The sequence below is a fragment of the Protopterus annectens genome, chromosome 4.part0 (genome assembly GCF_019279795.1).
Source record: "Protopterus annectens isolate FY-2018-M chromosome 4.part0, PAN1.0, whole genome shotgun sequence".
In the NCBI taxonomy this organism is placed as follows: Eukaryota; Metazoa; Chordata; order Ceratodontiformes; family Protopteridae; genus Protopterus; species Protopterus annectens.
In genome coordinates, this window is record NC_056733.1 from 928,103,306 (window position 1) to 928,121,401 (window position 18,096).

General features: G+C 42.4%; 1 protein-coding gene across 1 annotated transcript in view; it reads right to left on the minus strand.

Annotated features, from left to right (window-relative positions):
- The window catches only part of GCN1 (GCN1 activator of EIF2AK4), a gene marked incomplete in the record, with an annotated part of 2,100,248 nt that overhangs the window by 2,047,789 nt on the left and 34,363 nt on the right, over positions 1-18,096 (minus strand). The window contains 1 exon segment of the mRNA XM_044068902.1: positions 1,483-1,551. Coding sequence (XP_043924837.1) covers positions 1,483-1,551 — 69 coding nt within the window.

The window sequence follows — 18,096 nt, forward strand, 5'->3', positions numbered from 1 at the left end:
TACCTTCTAGATCAAGTATGGAGCTCATTAAACAGGTCATACTGATCTGCTTTACGAACAGTGAGGCAACGGAAAGGTTAGGTACTGAACACTGCAGCACACACTACTCACATATAACAATGTGGGAGAATTGTAACCCTATAGTTACTTACCAGATGAGGCAACGGAAAGGATAGGTACTGAACACTGCAGCACACACTACTCGCATATAACAATGTGGGAGAATTCTACCCTAACAGTTACTTACCAGAAGAGGCAACGGAAAGGTTAGGTACTGAACACTGCAGCACACACTACTCACATATAACAATGTGGGAGAATTCTACCCTAATAGTTACTTACCAGATGAGGCAACGGAAAGGATAGGTACTGAACACTGCAGCACACACTACTCACATATAACAATGTGGGAGAATTCTACCCTAATAGTTACTTACCAGATGAGGCAACGGAAAGGTTAGGTACTGAACACTGCAGCACACACTACTCACATATAACAATGTGGGAGAATTCTACCCTAATAGTTACTTACCAGATGAGGCAACGGAAAGGTTAGGTACTGAACACTGCAGCACACACTACTCACATATAACAATGTGGGAGAATTCTACCCTAATAGTTACTTAACAGATGAGGCAACGGAAAGGTTAGGTACTGAACACTGCAGCACACACTACTCACATATAACAATGTGGGAGAATTCTAACCCAATAGTTACTTACCAGATGAGGCAACGGAAAGGTTAGGTACTGAACACTGCAGCACACACTACTCACATATAACAATGTGGGAGAATTCTACCCTAATAGTTACTTACCAGAAGAGGCAATGGAAAGGTTAGGTACTGAACACTGCAGCACACACTACTCACATATAACAATGTGGGAGAATTCTACCCTAATAGTTACTTACCAGATGAGGCAACGGAAAGGTTAGGTACTGAACACTGCAGCACACACTACTCACATATAACAATGTGGGAGAATTCTACCCTAATAGTTACTTACCAGATGAGGCAACGGAAAGGATAGGTACTGAACACTGCAGCACACACTACTCACATATAACAATGTGGGAGAATTCTAACCTAATAGTTACTTACCAGATGAGGCAACGGAAAGGTTAGGTACTGAACACTGCAGCACACACTACTCACATATAACAATGTGGGAGAATTCTACCCTAATAGTTACTTACCAGATGAGGCAACGGAAAGGTTAGGTACTGAACACTGCAGCACACACTACTCACATATAACAATGTGGGAGAATTCTACCCTAATAGTTACTTACCAGAAGAGGCAACGGAAAGGTTAGGTACTGAACACTGCAGCACACACTACTCACATATAACAATGTGGGAGAATTCTACCCTAATAGTTACTTACCAGAAGAGGCAACGGAAAGGATAGGTACTGAACACTGCAGCACACACTACTCACATATAACAATGTGGGAGAATTCTACCCTAATAGTTACTTACCAGAAGATGTTTTGGAGGTTTTGACTTGCTCATCAAGACGGTCTTCACATAAAGATCCAGAGCAGTATCCTAAAACACAACAAAAAAACACCACCAGTTTCAAGTTAGTACATGGTTAACTTCACAGCATCCTTAACAAATACAGTACAAGAAAAACAATCCATCTTAGGACTGATACTTTCAAAAATAAATCCAAACTTCATTAAAACCACTGCTGTCAGGACAATCTCCCCAACAGCCCATCATGACCAGACGACTTCTAGCTGTGTTTCTGGACCAATTTACAATCCCCTCCTCCAATAATGGACAGGACGTAACAGTCTTTTGAAAGACATACATGCCCTTGATATTTACACAACAAAACACTCACAGAAATTTTAAGGATGTAAAAAGTAATGTTCAATTGTTTCTTAATGAAACACCAACACTGTAAAATCACTTTTAACTTTTCTCCTCAACACTTTATATAAACATTGTAAGTCTCTGTCCCACCACCTTTTTCTACAGTACACACCTCTGAATTACTCAAAGTGTCCACCCCATTTCCCCTTCAGCTTATCAGTAAAAATCTTCTGTGAAATCTTGTTCCCACTTACCTGTTAACCTCTGCAAACTTAATACTCTACTCTGGGTCACACATGCAAGCTCATACTTATTTGACAATATCGCAGTTATACACCAACAACTACGCCTTCCTGCAATACTTAACAAGTTCATAGTTCGGTACTAGGCTATCGGCCCTAGGGCTTATACAAGCCTAGCCATAACAAATCCCTGGTTATTTCTTCCCACACTATTTACTTCCCTGGACCCCTGTCTAGCAGGGAGACTGACGTGATCTCCGGGGCGAATTTCTTTTCTCCCATCCAATCATCAAGGTTCCTTTTGAAGAGGGCCAAAGAGGCGCTCTGCTTGACATGTATGGGCAGTCTATTCCAGAGTCTGGGGAGTCTCTGGGTCAGGAAGCTATTCCTCCAGCATGTTTTGTTTACTGTGATGACAAGGTTTAGATCCCTGGAGCATGTGGCTCTGAGGGATTTCTTTAAGTGTAGCATGTCCAACAGTTCTGGGTTTGACATGGCCTTGTATGTTAAGCAGAGACCGCCTCGGAGTAGACCATTTGAGACAGAGTATAGCTGGAGTTTAAGGCGGTAAGCATAGGACATCTGCTTTAGGCGTGGGACTCTTTTAGTGAGGTATTTGTGGCCATTTCACTTGTTGCAGATGTCTTGAGAGGTACATACCAAATGGGGCATTGCATTCTATAATGGGTCTAATGAGGGATGAGTACAGTGGGACAATGATCTCCTTTTTTTCCTGGATGAAAAGCCCTTAGTGATGAGGTGTGCCACATAGAAGGATTTCCTGACTGTTGTGGCAATGTGGTTATTGAAGGCGAGACCACTGTCCACCTGTGTCCCTAAGTCTCATCACACTTTCAGTGTTTAGTGTACTGCCACATATGTGGTAATTCACGGGTATATGTTTTTTTTCCCCAAAGGGGATAACTATACATTTCCTGGTACTGAGCTTGAGCCCATGGCTCTGGCACCAAGCATCTGTTTCTGTAAGGCCCTTTTGTAGAGTATCCTCATCATTTGGGGATTCAATAATGGCTGCCAGTTTGCAGTCATCTGTGAACTTTGTTAGCCAGAGTCCCTTAGTGTTGGCCTGTACTTCAGAGAAGTAGATGCCAAAAAAAAGAGAGGCCCCAGGACTGAACCTGAGGTACTCCACTTGTCTAGAGCTGGATTTGGAGTCAGCTACTTTTACAGTGTGGGTTCCGTCAGTAAGCCAGTTGGCAACCCATCGAGTGACGTAGGGATTAATGCCCAGCTTAGGAGGTTTTTAGGTCTTTAAGGTTATTACTTACCATTAGAATACTAGTATCAGATGTTAAAGGTGACTCACTTAAAAAAAGAAGTTATGCATTAAATTCCAACTACCAGTTCTATGCCCAAATCACTGAAAACTTTCTTGCAACTTGACACCATCTGTACATATTACCTTTCACCTCAATACTACTTGCAAACAAATTTACACTTATTCCAGTACCAGGCATCAAAAATCAGCTGAATATCAAAATATTTAGTTGCCTAGATGGCAAGTAAACAGAAAAGCACTTGGATTATTAAGCCTCAATGAGCTGTACATTCTGATTTTTACATGCGTGTCACATGACAACTGTTGTCTGGTTCACTAGCTAGAAAGACAAACGCTGCATATCCATATTCTTTTTAAATTGTATTTTACATTTAAGAGGTAGCATGCAGTGCATTACAATGACCTTCCAAAATAAGCACATTTTTTTTTTTTAATTTTCAACTTCAAAACTTTAATTTATTAATTAAATTTAACTGGATAAATTAACAGATCCATGGATTGTTTCTATCTACAACAGCAAGAAGGCAGAGACAACAAACCAATCAAATAATGCAAGCTGAATCTGCAACAAACGAAACATTACAATGTACAGTACATATGCTTTACTTGTGCTCACACACTGATATTACAGTTAAATGGGAGCATCATGGACATTATTTAGAAAATATGTACACAAAGGAGATTTCAGTAAAAAGTTCTGAATGAGCAGAGACGCTGTTAGCTGCAGTGTACAACACAAACACTTGACAATAAATGCAACCTGCTGGTCCCAAGAATCATCTGAAGCTCTCAAAACAATCCTGGTTTATTCAAAAGTCTTAACATATCTAAAAAGTGTCTCGGGACCATTTACACTAGGTATGCGGTTTTAAAAGACGTTTTACACAGACCTGTAGTTGGCTCTCCAGCAAAAAGTCATCTGGTACCTCCTTCTTAGTCATGTAGGAGACCAAAAGTGGTCAAACACATTGATAAGGGTGCAAAGGAATTATGCAAGTTGCTAATTAGTCACAAATCCGAAAGTCTGCAAAAAGTACTAAAAAACTGATTTCCAAACACTGATTGTACACCTGCAAGCCAAGGACTGATGAGCAGCTTATACAAACTGCCAACTGCACCCCTCTGCATCAAGCAATGACTTGTCATTTAAGTATCTGTGATCATAGCTGTGGCTTCTTAGACTGTACACACTCCTTGCAATGATTCACTGGCACCCTTTTGACGGTGCACATCACATCTGCTAACAGGGTGTGCGGCAGCTGCCCCCTTCACTCCACCCTTGCTTGGATCTGTGCATGTATGCAATATGTATATATATATATATATATATATATATATATTTATATATATTTATATTATATACACACACACATATATATATATATATATATATATATATATATACATATATACACATATACATATATACATATATATATATATTTATACATATTTATATAGGTTCATAGGTAGGTACTAGGCTATTGGCCCTAGGGCCTATACAATCCTAGCCAAAAAGGTACCCTGGCTTTCGCCGCTCAAGAAAATTATTTTCCTATGCCCCTGTCAAGCAGAGCCACAGAAGTGATCCCCGGAGTGAATTTCCTATTACCCATCCAATCATCAATATTTTTCTTAAATAGTGCTAATGAGGAGCTCTGTTTGACATAGATAGGTAGTCTGTTCCAGAGCATGGAAAGTCTATTGGACAGGAATCTATCCCTCCAGCATGTTCTGTTTATTGTGGTGACAAGGTTTAGGTCCCTAGACCGGGTAATTCGGAGGGATTGGGATTGCTTTAAGTGGAGCATGTCCAACAGCTCTGGGTTTGACATAGCTTTGCATGTTAGGCAGAGATCGCCTCTGAGTAGGCGATATGCGACGAGTAAAGCTGGAGTTATTTGAGACAGTCTGCGTAGGGTATCTCTTCGAGGCCGGTAATCCCCTTTGTGAGGTATTTCTGCGGCCTTTCCAGTTGTTGTAGACATCTTGTGAGGTACACACCAAAAGGGGTGTTGTACTCTATAATGGGTCTAATGAGTGATGAGTAGAGGGGAACAATTACCTCTTTTTTTCTGGATGAGAAACCTTTTGTGATGAGGTGTGCCATGTAGAAGGATTTCCTGACCACTGTGTCGATGTGATTATCAAAGGAGAGACTACTGTCCACCTGTGTCCCAAGGTCTCTTATCACACTTTCGGTGTTAAGTAGACTACCTCCTATGTGGTATTTCATGGGTACAGAGAGTTTTTACCAAAGGGGATGACAATGCACTTTTTGACAATGAGCTTGAGGCCATGGCTTTGACACCAGGCAGCTGTCTCAGTGAGGCCATTTTGTAGGACGTCCACATTGTTAGGAGTTTTGATTATGGCTCCCAGCTTGCAGTCATCTGTGAACTTAGCCAGCCAAAGGCCTTCTGTGTTTGGTATCTACTTCTCTGAAGTACAGGCTAACAGGAGAGGACAGAGGACTGAACCCTGTGGTACTCCACTTGTCACTGGTCTGACGTCTGATTTGGAGTCTACTACTTTCACAGTGTGGGTTCTGTCAGTAAGCCAGTTGGCAACCCATCTTGTTACATAGGGATTTATACCTAGTTTACTGAGTTTATCTATAATTCCAGAGTGGGGAATGCTGTCGTACGCCTTGGTGAGATCTAGGTAGGCTGTGTGAACCACCTTACCCTCATCTATGGCTTTGGTGACTGCTTCAAAGAAGTCCATCAGGTTTAGGAGGCATGATCTGCCTTTTACAAAGCCGAATTGGGTGGGGTCCAGAGTTTGGAGATCTCCAATGTCTTTGTTTACGAGTTCCATGATGATACGTTCCATGGCCTTGCAGACCAGGCTCGTCAGGCTAATGGGTCGGTAGTTCCTGGGGTCTGTCGTGGCTCCCCCTTTGTGGAGTGGGATAACCATCACAGTGCGCCATTCAATGGGCACAAAGCCTGAGATGAGGCTATGACTTAACATGGTACTTAGGTGGCATGCCAGTTCATTCTGTAGTTCTTGTAGAAGGCAGCCTCGGATGTTGTCAGGTCCCATGGATACTGTGTTCTTGGCTTTGGAAAGTGAGTTTTTTCCCCGTGCAGCCGTGATTACAGAACTTTGCATTCTTCCGGTATAGAGATGGGCCCTTTAGGAGGCGATAGGGGGGTAAAGTTAGCACTGAACCTATCTGCCAGGATGCTGGCAATATCAGTTGGTTCTGTATATTCAGTGCCATTGTGCTGTAAAACTCAGACCAGATCTGAGTGTTGCCACTGAGATTCTTGACATAGCTATAGAATGCTTTGTGGCCGTCTTTAGATTCCGTGGCGATTTTGTTTTCATAACCAACTTTGAAGGATTTTATGAAGGATCTCAGCTTCCTACTGAGGCTGACCAGGGAATTCCTCCAATCATGGGATTTTACTCTTTTTTGCAACAGTTTCTTCTGTTGTAGAGCTTTACAGCAGAAAACCACCAGATTGGCTTCCTTTTTTTTGAAGGATAGCATCTTGGTTCTGTTAGGGATAGCACGATCCATGCACTCGTGTAACTGCTTATAAAGGGCATTTGTGTAGGATTCAGCAGTCGTACCTCTGTTGTCCATCTGCATGGGTGTCATGAAGTTTGACACTTCAGTCTTAAGAAGCGTGAAGCTGGCTTTGGAGAAATTTTTTACGCTTGTTTCTCAAATGGGGGGTGGGAGCGGGATGTGGATGTCTAGGGTGATTAGCTTGTGGTCGGATCTGACCAACGAGGCATTGACCTCTGGTGTGGAACACCGGTTGCCCATGTTGGTGATGACCAGGTCTAAGATATTGCTGCCCCTGGTGGAGGTGTGGATAAGTTGATCCAAGGCATTGAAATTGAGGAATTCCAGAAAACGTTGAGCAAGAGAGTTAGTAAATGAGTAGTTTTCCCAGTTAATGGTCAGGAAGTTGAAATCACCCATTATTAGGGTGCTGGGTTGAACCCTAATATTTTCCAGTCTATCAAGAAAAGAGGAGTGGGAATCCTGGGGCATGGTGGGGGATCTGTAGCAAGCTACAATCTGGACTGCAGTCTTCCCCAGAGTTAGTTGAACTTAGGTAATCTCGGATGCATTATGCGGAGGAACTAGCTTGGAGGTGTGGATATCCTTAATGAATATGGACACGCCTCTACCTTTAGTGTTTCAGTCTGGGTTAGGTGGCCGAAAGGTTTGGTATGAATTATAGCCTGATAATGCAGGGGTGTTCTCTAGAGCATTGAACCAGGTTTCTGTCACTGCACAGATGTCGATATTCTCCATTTTAAGGAGTGCCTTGAGTGAGTGCATTTTGAGGTTTAGACTTCTAGCATTAAGTAGCATTAACCTCAGATTTTGCTTGCTTGTACCCGTTACGGTGGTGAATTTGTCATTTGAACCTTGCCTAAAAAAGGCACTATAGGGGTGGCAAGAGCCTTTGCCAGTATCAGGAATCACAAGGGCAACAGGTGCAGGCCATCTCTGGCAAAGCATCGTGGTCTGTCGATCATGTCATCCCAGGCAGATGGATATTGGATTCCCTTAAAATGACACCAGAAGCTTAGCCAATTGTTGAAGTCAGTCATTTTGTCCTTGTACTGTGGTATCATTCTGGGTGGTGGCAGGATGCTACTCAGGGCTAGGGTCATACCAGCCTGGACTACAAGATCAGAGTGTTCCTCCATGTCTCTTTTCATGTAGACCAGGGAGGTAGGTCTCAGGTCATTCACACCTACATGGACAATGACAGAGTCATATTTGTACTTGTTGTGGAGTGACCTGAGTGCATGCGTTATGTGGCGGATCCTAGCACCCAACAGGCAGCTGACAGTAACAGTCCCCTTGTTTAGGCTGGTGAGAGGAACGTCAGTGTGCCTGACTACAGAGTCACCTATGACTAGAGTGTTGGGTACGTTATGCCTTACGGGCTGTAGTTGAATGGCACACTGAGTATGTGGGTTATGGTAATTTGGATTGTGTTGGGAGGTGGAGGTTGCTTGCGTTTCTGCTTTGGAGGTCTTGGTTGCTTGGGAAGATTTCTATTGAGAGCCTACGCGAATGTAAGCATGTGGTTTGTGCTTGTGTGTGTGTATTTTGGTGGTGCAGATTTCGAGGGACTATGTGAAGAGTGTGGTGTGGTGCAACTGTTTACCTTCTCCTCTTGACTGTCTGGTCCAGTCTTCGGTGAAGAGAGCTTTGCTTCCAGTTTGGCTATACAAGTGCATCTCTCACAGGTTGTAGTGTTGGGTGGTAGGAGGAGAGGGTTGCCTTGTGTATATGAGGCAATTGCTGCATTGACCCATGATGCCCAGATTCAGATTCATCAGGTAGACAGGAGAAAACACTGGGAGCTGACTTTAGACATGCCTGGATAGCTACTTATTTATTAAGTACTAAAAACTGTTTTCCTCTAGACAACTGATGAAATGCAGTAGTAATTTGTAGCTTATTTAGTGCTTACAATGAGTTCTGAACAAGTGCTGAGCTCAAAGAAACAGATTTGAGTGCTAAAACTAAAAAGCTGGCTAGTTGCAAGGGAAAATTTGAAGAGCAGACCTTATAACGCCAGAAATAGTTTAACCCTAGTTAAGCGGGTGGGGGGGGCTCAGGAGGGAGTGTGGGGAAACTATTACAGCTCCAAGCTGTAGCCACTAAATGAACAGATCAAGGAGCAAGCAGACTCTAGAGAATGCTTTTAACATCAAACAGACTAGACTACAACACAGAAACCTAAAACATCTAAAATACACAGAAAACCATGGATGGAGCACTCACAAACAGGAAATAAAACTCTCAGTATGAAAAATCAGCTTACAGTTAAGTAATTCAGTAAACATGCAATGAGAGTAACGAAACCGTATCTAGCAATGAAAAATACAGTTAAAACAGTATAAAACACTAAATAAATGCAGTGAAACAGTAAATAAAGCTTTATAACAGTGCAAAATGTAGTAGATTAACTGTACAGCACAATAAGCGTTTCAGAAGTGCAATTCAATTATTCAATGAAATAAGTGTAAGAAATAACTTTATCCTGCTCTTGGAATCTAAAGGAATTTCTGCTTAGTTTCAGTAATGAATTACCATCCACAGCCTGATAAATATATATATATATATATATATATATATATATATATATATATATATATATATATATATACACATATATATATATATATATATATACATATATATATATATATATATATATATATACACACACACATACACACACACACACACACACACACACTCTTTATGTATAGGTTTATAGGTAGGTACTAGGCTATTTGCCCGATGGCATTTATAAGCCTAGCCAGAGTGTGTCAGCTTTCACCGCCCCATTGATTAATTAACTGAACCTCTGTCAAGAAGAGCCAATGAAGTGATCCCAGGGGTGTATTTTCTATTACTCATCCACTCGTCAAGGTTTCTCTTGAAAAGTTTTGGTGTGGGGCAATGCCTAATGTAGTTAGGAATTGTGTTCCAAAGCATGGGGAGTCTCTGTCACAGGAATCTATCCCTCCAGCATGTTCTATTTATTGTTGTAGCGAAGTTTAGCTCAGTAGAGCAAGTGGCTTGCAGTGACTTGGCTTTCTTTAGGTGGAGCATATCTATCAATTCTGAGTTGGACATGGCTTTCTAAGTCGGGCAGAGTTCACCTCTGTGTAAGCGATATGCCTCTGAGTACAGCCGGAGTTTTTCCTGTTGGCTGCATAGGACATACGTTTGAGGCCAGTAATCCTCTTGGTGAAATACTTCTGTGGTCTTCCCAGCTGTTGGAAGTGTCTTGTAAGTTGCATCCCAAATGGGGCATTGTACTCTATGATGGGTCTGATGAGTGCCGAGTAGAGGGGCACTATAATCTCTATTTTTAGATGCGAACCCTTTAGTAATTAGATGGGCTACATAGAAGAATTTCCTAACTACTTTGACAATATGATTGTCAAAGGAGAGATTACTATCTACCTGGGTCCCCAGATCTCTTACCTCTTCTGTATTAAGGGGGCTGCCACCTATGTGGTAATTTATGGGTGTTTTGTTTTTCCCCAAATGGGATGACTATGCATTTTTTGGCATTTAGCTTCAGACAATGATTTTGACCCCAGGTGTCCGTCTCAGTAAAGCCCTTTTGGAGAAAGTCTGTGTCAGCCGGAGAGCAATTATGGCTCCCAGTTTGCAGTCATTGGCGAAGCTGGTTAGCCATAGTCCTCCTGTGTTTGCCTGTACTTCTGAGAAGTATATGCCAAACAGTAGGGGACCCAAGACTGAGCCTTGTGGGACACCACTTGTGACTGGTTTAGAGTCGGACCTGGTGGCCGCTATTCTTACCGTGCGAATTCCGTCTGTAAGCCAGGCTGGTGAGTTTTTCTGTAATACCAGAGTTAGGAAAGGTGTCAAAAGCCTTGGTGAGGTCAAGGCAGGCTGTGTGAACCACCTTTCCCTCGTCTATGGCTTTGGTGACTGTCTCGAAGAAGTCAACCAGGTTTAGTAGGTATGATCTGCCCTTAAAGCCGAACTGGGTCGGGTCAAGTGTTTGGAGGTTCCCAAAGTCTTTGTTAATGAGTTCCATGATGATGCACTCCATAGCCTTGCAGACCAGGCTAGTCAGGCTTATGGGGCGATAGTTACCAGGGACAGTTGTGGCCCCTCCTTTGTGGAAAGGAATAACCGTTGCTGTGCGCCATTCTATGGGCATGTACCCTGTGGAGAGGCTGAGGTTGAACAGCATGTTTAGGTGGGGGATTAGTTCGTTCTGTAGTTAGTGCAAGATGTAGCCTGGGACACCATCTGGTCCATTTGACACTGTGTTTTTGGCTTTTGAAAGGGCTGTTTCCACCTGTACGTCTGTGATTTTTGGGACACTACACTTTTTTGTTATTGTTGTGGGCCCTTTTGGAGTTGAGAAGGGCTTGAAGTTTGTACTGAATTTATCTGTCAGGATGTTGGCAATATCAGTAGGTTCAGTATATTTTGCGCTATTTTGCACTAGTTCAGTGCATATCTGTGAGTTGCCACTTAGATTCTTAACACAGCTAAAGAAGGTTTTGTGGTTATCTTTTGAATCCTTGGCTATTTTTCTTTCGAAGTTAGCCTTGGATGATTTCATGAGGAACCTCAGTCTCTTACTGATACTGATTAGGGAGGTCTTTCCTTCTTGGGATTTGCTTTTTTTCTGAACTAGATTCCTCCTCCTATTCTATTTAGCCTGTTTATTGCATGGGTCCACCAAACTGGTTTCCTTCTCTTAGAGGAGTGAGTCTTGGTTTTGCTAGGCATGGCACGATCCATGCATCCTTGTAGGTGTTCACAGAGTGCATTTGTAAGGTTTCTGCATCTTGTGCAGCGTTACCCTTTAGTGTGGGAGCAGAGAAACTTACCAACTTGGTCTTAAGTAAGGTGAAGTTTGCTTAAGAAAAGTTTTTTACTGTGGTTTCCTTAGTTGGGGTGGTGGTGGGGTGTGGACATCCAGAGTGATTAGTTTATGGTTTGATCTAAAAAGTGACGGGTTGACCTCCGGTGTGGAACACATGTCGCCCATGTTGGTGATGTCCATGTCCAATATGTTTTAACCTCTGGTAGGGGAGTTTACCAGCTGGTCCAGGGCGTTTGAGTCGATTAATTCCAGGAAACGCTGGAAGTGGGTATTTGTACTAGAGTAGTTTTCCCAGTGAATTGTAGGGTAATTGAAATTGCCCAATATCAGGGTGTTTGGTAGGACCTTCATGTTTTCCAGTGTCTCCAAAAAGGTGGAGTGGTGGTCCTGGGTCATGGAGGGTGATCTGTAGCAGACCACAATTTGCATTGCAGATTTGCCCAAGGTTAGTTGCACATGGATGAGCTCAGAGGTATCATGTTGCACCACTAACATGGAGGTGTAGGTATCCTTGATAAATATGGATACAGCCCCTCCTTTTGTGTTTCGGACCGCGTTCTGTGGCCGAAACGCGTGGAATGAGCTGTAGCCCAGTAGTGCTGGATGCTCCCTGGAGCCTTGAACCAGGTTTCAGTTACTGCACAGATGTCGACGTTCTCCATACTGAAGAGTGTTTTGAGCGCATGCATTTTGAGATTTAAAGTCCTGGAGTTGAGTAGCATAACCCTAAGTTTTTTGTTAATTGTGCTGTTTACGGAGGTGGGTTTGACTTTTGAGCCTTGCCTAAAAAGGCACTATGGGGCAGCAAGAGCCTTGGCCAGTAGTCAAATGCCTAGGGGTGACAGGTGCAAGCAGTCTCTTGCGAAGCAACTCAGCTTGTGGAGCATGCCGTCCCAGGCTGACAGACACTGGATCCCCTTTGAATGACACCAGCAGCTTAGCCAATTGCTGAAATTGATCATTTTTTCTTTATACTGAGGTATCATTCTTGGTGAGGGCAGGATGCTACTCAGGGTCAGGGTCATACCAGCCTGGGCTACATGATCAGAGAGCTCTTCCAGGTCTCTTCATGTAGTCCAGGGAGGTACATCTCAGGTCATTCACACCAATATGAACAATGACAGAGTCATTTGTTCTGGAGTGACCCGAGTGCTTGTGTTATGTGGAGGATTCTGGCTCCCGACAGGCAGCTAACAGTAACATTCTGCTTGTCCAGCCTAGTGAGTGGGACGTCAGTGTGCCTGACTATAGAGTCACATATTACTAGTGTGTTAGGTATGTTATTTCGCCTTAAGGGCTATGATTGTGAGGCACACTGAATTTGTGTTTTAAGTGTTGTCTGGTTTGTGACGGGAAGTGCAGGTTGTTTGGGTGTCTGCTTTGGAGGTCTTTGATGCTTTTGCAGGTTTTTATTTAGAGCCTCCAAGTATGATTTTGTGTATTTATGTATTTTTTGCCAGTGCTGTTTTAGTAGGTCTGTGTGTGGCTGGAGTTGTGGTGCAAGTGTTAACCTTCTCGTCTTGACTGTCTGTTCCAGTCTTGGGTGGAGAAAGCTTAGCTTCCAGTTTAGCTGTATAATTGCATCTCTCGCATATGTTAGTGTTTTGTGGTAGTAGGAGAGGGTTGTCCGTGTACATGAGGCAGTTGTAACATTGCCTCAGGATACCCAGATTCACCAACTGGACTGGAGAGTGCACCTGAAGTTGCCCTTTGGTCATGCTTGAATAGCAGGGTGTACTGCTTAGTCGCTTGGTTGGTGAGGGGTGAATAAAGAGTCTTAACCTGCTGGGCAATCAATGTCAGGGTATATTAGTGCTTGCTATTAGGTCTGAGCAAGTGCTGAGCTGTAAGATGCTTTTTGGAGTGCTTAGGTTGAGAGTTAGACTAGTTTCAAGGGAAAAACTGAAAAGGAGACAGTGGAGCCTTGAATAAAACTGTAGCTAACCGGCACTGCCCGGTGCGCAAAACCATGCAAACGCGGTTTTTATAGTAGGGAAATAAGAGAGAGAAATTAGCCCAAAATGGCCAATAAACTACTAACTTCTGGGCTGGAACCACTCCTCCAGGGAAAGATGGGTTGCTCAAAGCTCCCCTCTCTCACAGGTGAACAGAGAAACTTCTTTCTATCCAAGTAAGGTATGGGCATCTCAGAAATTAGTATCACAGCCCTGAATTCAGCACTAGCCTGAAAAATGGACTATATATATATATATATATATATATATATATATATATATATATATATATATATATATATTTACACATTACCAAGACCGGAGTGCCAAACGTCCACATTGCCAATTATTTAAACAGCCAAATAACATTATGCCGAAGCACACTACAGTGGGGAAAGGGAATTTATGCGTTTCCCCAATGTAGTGCAGTCTCTGGGTTGGTATATTTAAGTAGGGGGGTAGTGGGGGCACAGCCCCCCCCCCCCCACATGGGGGAGTGAAGCCCCTGGCAAAATATTTATTTTTATCTACTTAAATATACCAGCTCAGAGACCACACTACAGTTGGGAAACACAAATTCCCTTTCCCCACTGTAGTGTGCTTCGGCACAGTGTTATTCGGCCGTTTAAATAATCTGCAATGTGTGTGTGTGTGTGTGTGTGTGTGTGTATATATATATATATATATATATATATATATATATATATATATATATATATATATATATATATATATATATATATATATATACATACACACACACACACATATATATATATATATATATATATATATATATATATATACACACAGACACACACACAGACACACACACAGACACAGACACACACACAGACACACACACAGACACACACACACACACACACACACACACACACACACACACACACAGACACACACACACAGACACACACACACAGACACACACACAGACACACACACACAGACACACACACACAGACACACACACAGACACACACACACAGACACACACACACAGACACACACACACAGACACACACACAGACACACACACAGACACACACACACAGACACACACACACAGACACACACACACAGACACACACAGACACACACAGACACACACAGACACACACACATAGTTGTTTATTTATTTTACATTTGTTAACCGGGATAGTCCAGCTGGATATATGTCCATTTTCAGTGGAGGCCCGGGGAGAAAAGCTCCAAAGAGACAATTTTTAGAGAACATACAGACAAACTTGGGTAAATATTTCATCTAGATCCATAAGGGTATCTAGTTATTGACACTTATAGGTATAAACTACAGATACTTATAGGTATAAACTACAGACAGATACGTTTTACAATAGCCATTAAACAGTTTTACATTGTTCATACTAACACTGTTATGTGTATGTTATCATACCTTTGATGTGGTGTACATTTATATGCAAGTAACAGATAGGACTCTAGTTTAGGACGATGGTTACAATAGTACTGGAGTGGATCCGGCATTAGTCTGGAGTTGAACAGGGACATAACCATTTGTTGCTGAGGTAGTTGTAGACAGCTTTTTAAATGTAGGTAGTGAGGTAATCAGGGATAAGGATGTAGGCAGGGGGTTCCAGATTTTGGCCACATAAGAAGAGTAAAGGGAGTCTCCAGCATGGTTGTTGGATCTAGTAACAGTTAAAAGTAATTTGTCAGTTGAGCGGAGTTGCCTAGGACAGGAGTATTGTTGGACAATGTTAGTTAGTGAGGGTGATATATTTTGTTGGAGTATCTTGTGAGCAGTAACCAGCTGATTATAAATAAGTAAGTTAGGTAGTTCTATCCAGCCCAATTGCTTTAGGTTTAGGCAGTGATGTGTTCTGTAGGAGGTTGTCATTTTATTGATTTCTGTTTTGGATAAGTTAATCAGGATGGGTGAGGTGTACAGTAGTGTTGAGAGAAGGTGTGTACGTGCAATTGTAGTTGTAGCATTATGGGTCAGGAATGCTTTATGTTTGTAGAGGCTACATAGCTTTTTGTCAGTATTTTTAATGGCCAGATGGATGTGTACATCAAATTTGAGCTTATTGTCAATAGTAATACCTAGTAGTTTTGTCTGGGCTTCAGGTGATATGGGGGTACCGTTATTAGAGTGGATAGTAAAGGTGCATGTGGGGGCAGTGGTAGTTGACGGATGATATAGTAGGAGCTTGTTTTTTTGGGGTTGAGTATCAAGCCATTCTCAGTGAGCCATGTTTCCACTGAGTGAAAGTTATCCTGTGTCTTTTTGTGGAGGTCTGGTAAAGTGGGGGTGTTACATATTGAAGTTGAATCATCTGCATATTGAATAAGGCTTGAACATTTTGCGACTGAGTGGAGATTATTCGTAAAAATTGAGAACAACAAGGGGCTCACTATAGATCCCCGAGGTACTCAGTGTTACAGGTACGAGTGGAGACAAGTTATTATTCCATAGTACTGCCTGTTGTCTGTTGTTGAGGTAGTTTTTAAACCAGGAGACTGATAAGAGGGCTGAAGAAAGCTTACCATTATTCCTGTTGTGATTAATGGTATCTATGAATGCTAGCAGGGCAGTGGTTGTGCTATGTCCTGGCCTTTGATAGGTCTAGGAAGAGGGCTGAAGAAAGCTTACCATTATTCATGTTGTGATTAATGGTATCTATGAATGCTAGCAGGGCAGTGGTTGTGCTATGTCCTGGCCTTTGATAGGTCTAGGAAGAGGGCTGAAGAAAGCTTACCATTATTCCTGTTGTGATTAATGGTATCTATGAATGCTAGCAGGGCGGTGGTTGTGCTATGTCCTGGCCTTTGATAGGTCTAGGAAGAGGGCTGAAGAATGCTTACCATTATTCCTGTTGTGATTAATGGTATCTATGAATGCTAGCAGGTCGGTGGTTGTGCTATGTCCTGGCCTTTGATAGGTCTAGGAAGAGGGCTGAAGAAAGCTTACCATTATTCCTGTTGTGATTAATGGTATCTATGAATGCTAGCAGGGCGGTGGTTGTGCTATGTCCTGGCCTTTGATAGGTCTAGGAAGAGGGCTGAAGAAAGCTTACCATTATTCCTGTTGTGGTTAATGGTATCTATGAATGCTAGCAGGGCGGTGGTTTTGCTATGTCCTGGCCTTTGATAGGTCTAGGAAGAGGGCTGAAGAAAGCTTACCATTATTCCTGTTGTGATTAATGGTATCTATGAATGCTAGCAGGGTGCTGGTTGTGCTATGTCCTGATCTTTGATAGGACTAGGAAGAGGGCTGAAGAAAGCTTACCATTATTCCTGTTGTGATTAATGGTATCTATGAATGCTAGCAGGGCGGTGGTTGTGCTATGTCCTGGCCTTTGATAGGTCTAGGAAGAGGGCTGAAGAAAGCTTACCATTATTCCTGTTGTGATTAATGGTATCTATGAATGCTAGCAGGGCGGTGGTTGTGCTATGTCCTGGCCTTTGATAGGTCTAGGAAGAGGGCTGAAGAAAGCTTACCATTATTCCTGTTGTGATTAATGGTATCTATGAATGCTAGCAGGGCTGTGGTTGTCCTATGTCCTGGCCTTTGATAGGTCTAGGAAGAGGGCTGAAGAAAGCTTACCATTATTCCTGTTGTGATTAATGGTATCTATGAATGCTAGCAGGGCAGTGGTTGTGCTATGTCCTGGCCTTTGATAGGTCTAGGAAGAGGGCTGAAGAAAGCTTACCATTATTCCTGTTGTGATTAATGGTATCTATGAATGCTAGCAGGGCAGTGGTTGTCCTATGTCCTGGCCTTTGATAGGTCTAGGAAGAGGGCTGAAGAAAGCTTACCATTATTCCTGTTGTGATTAATGGTATCTATGAATGCTAGCAGGGCGGTGGTTGTGCTATGTCCTGGCCTTTGATAGGTCTAGGAAGAGGGCTGAAGAAAGCTTACCATTATTCCTGTTGTGATTAATGGTATCTATGAATGCTAGCAGGGCAGTGGTTGTGCTATGTCCTGGCCTTTGATAGGTCTAGGAAGAGGGCTGAAGAAAGCTTACCATTATTGCTGTTGTGATTAATGGTATCTATTAATGCTAGCAGGGCGGTGGCTGTGCTATGTCCTGGCCTCATAGGTTCCAGGAAGAGAGGTCGTAAGAGAGACTGTATTGCTTTTATTAATGTATTATAATCTAGATGGCTGTCTATGTTGGTTTTAGTTGGATAGATCTTATAAGATTAGGTGGGTTGTATTAAATGTGGGAAGGTTTGTTGTTGTGTATAAAGGTTGGAAGTAAGTAGTAAGCATGAGTTGAATGATTCAGCTTATGTTTTTCTTCTTTTTTTTTAAAACTATTGGGGTTGGGGGGGTGGAAGTTAGTGGGGTATGTTCAAAAAGAGTAAGTTATTTAGTTTAGCCTCCAAATTTTTTG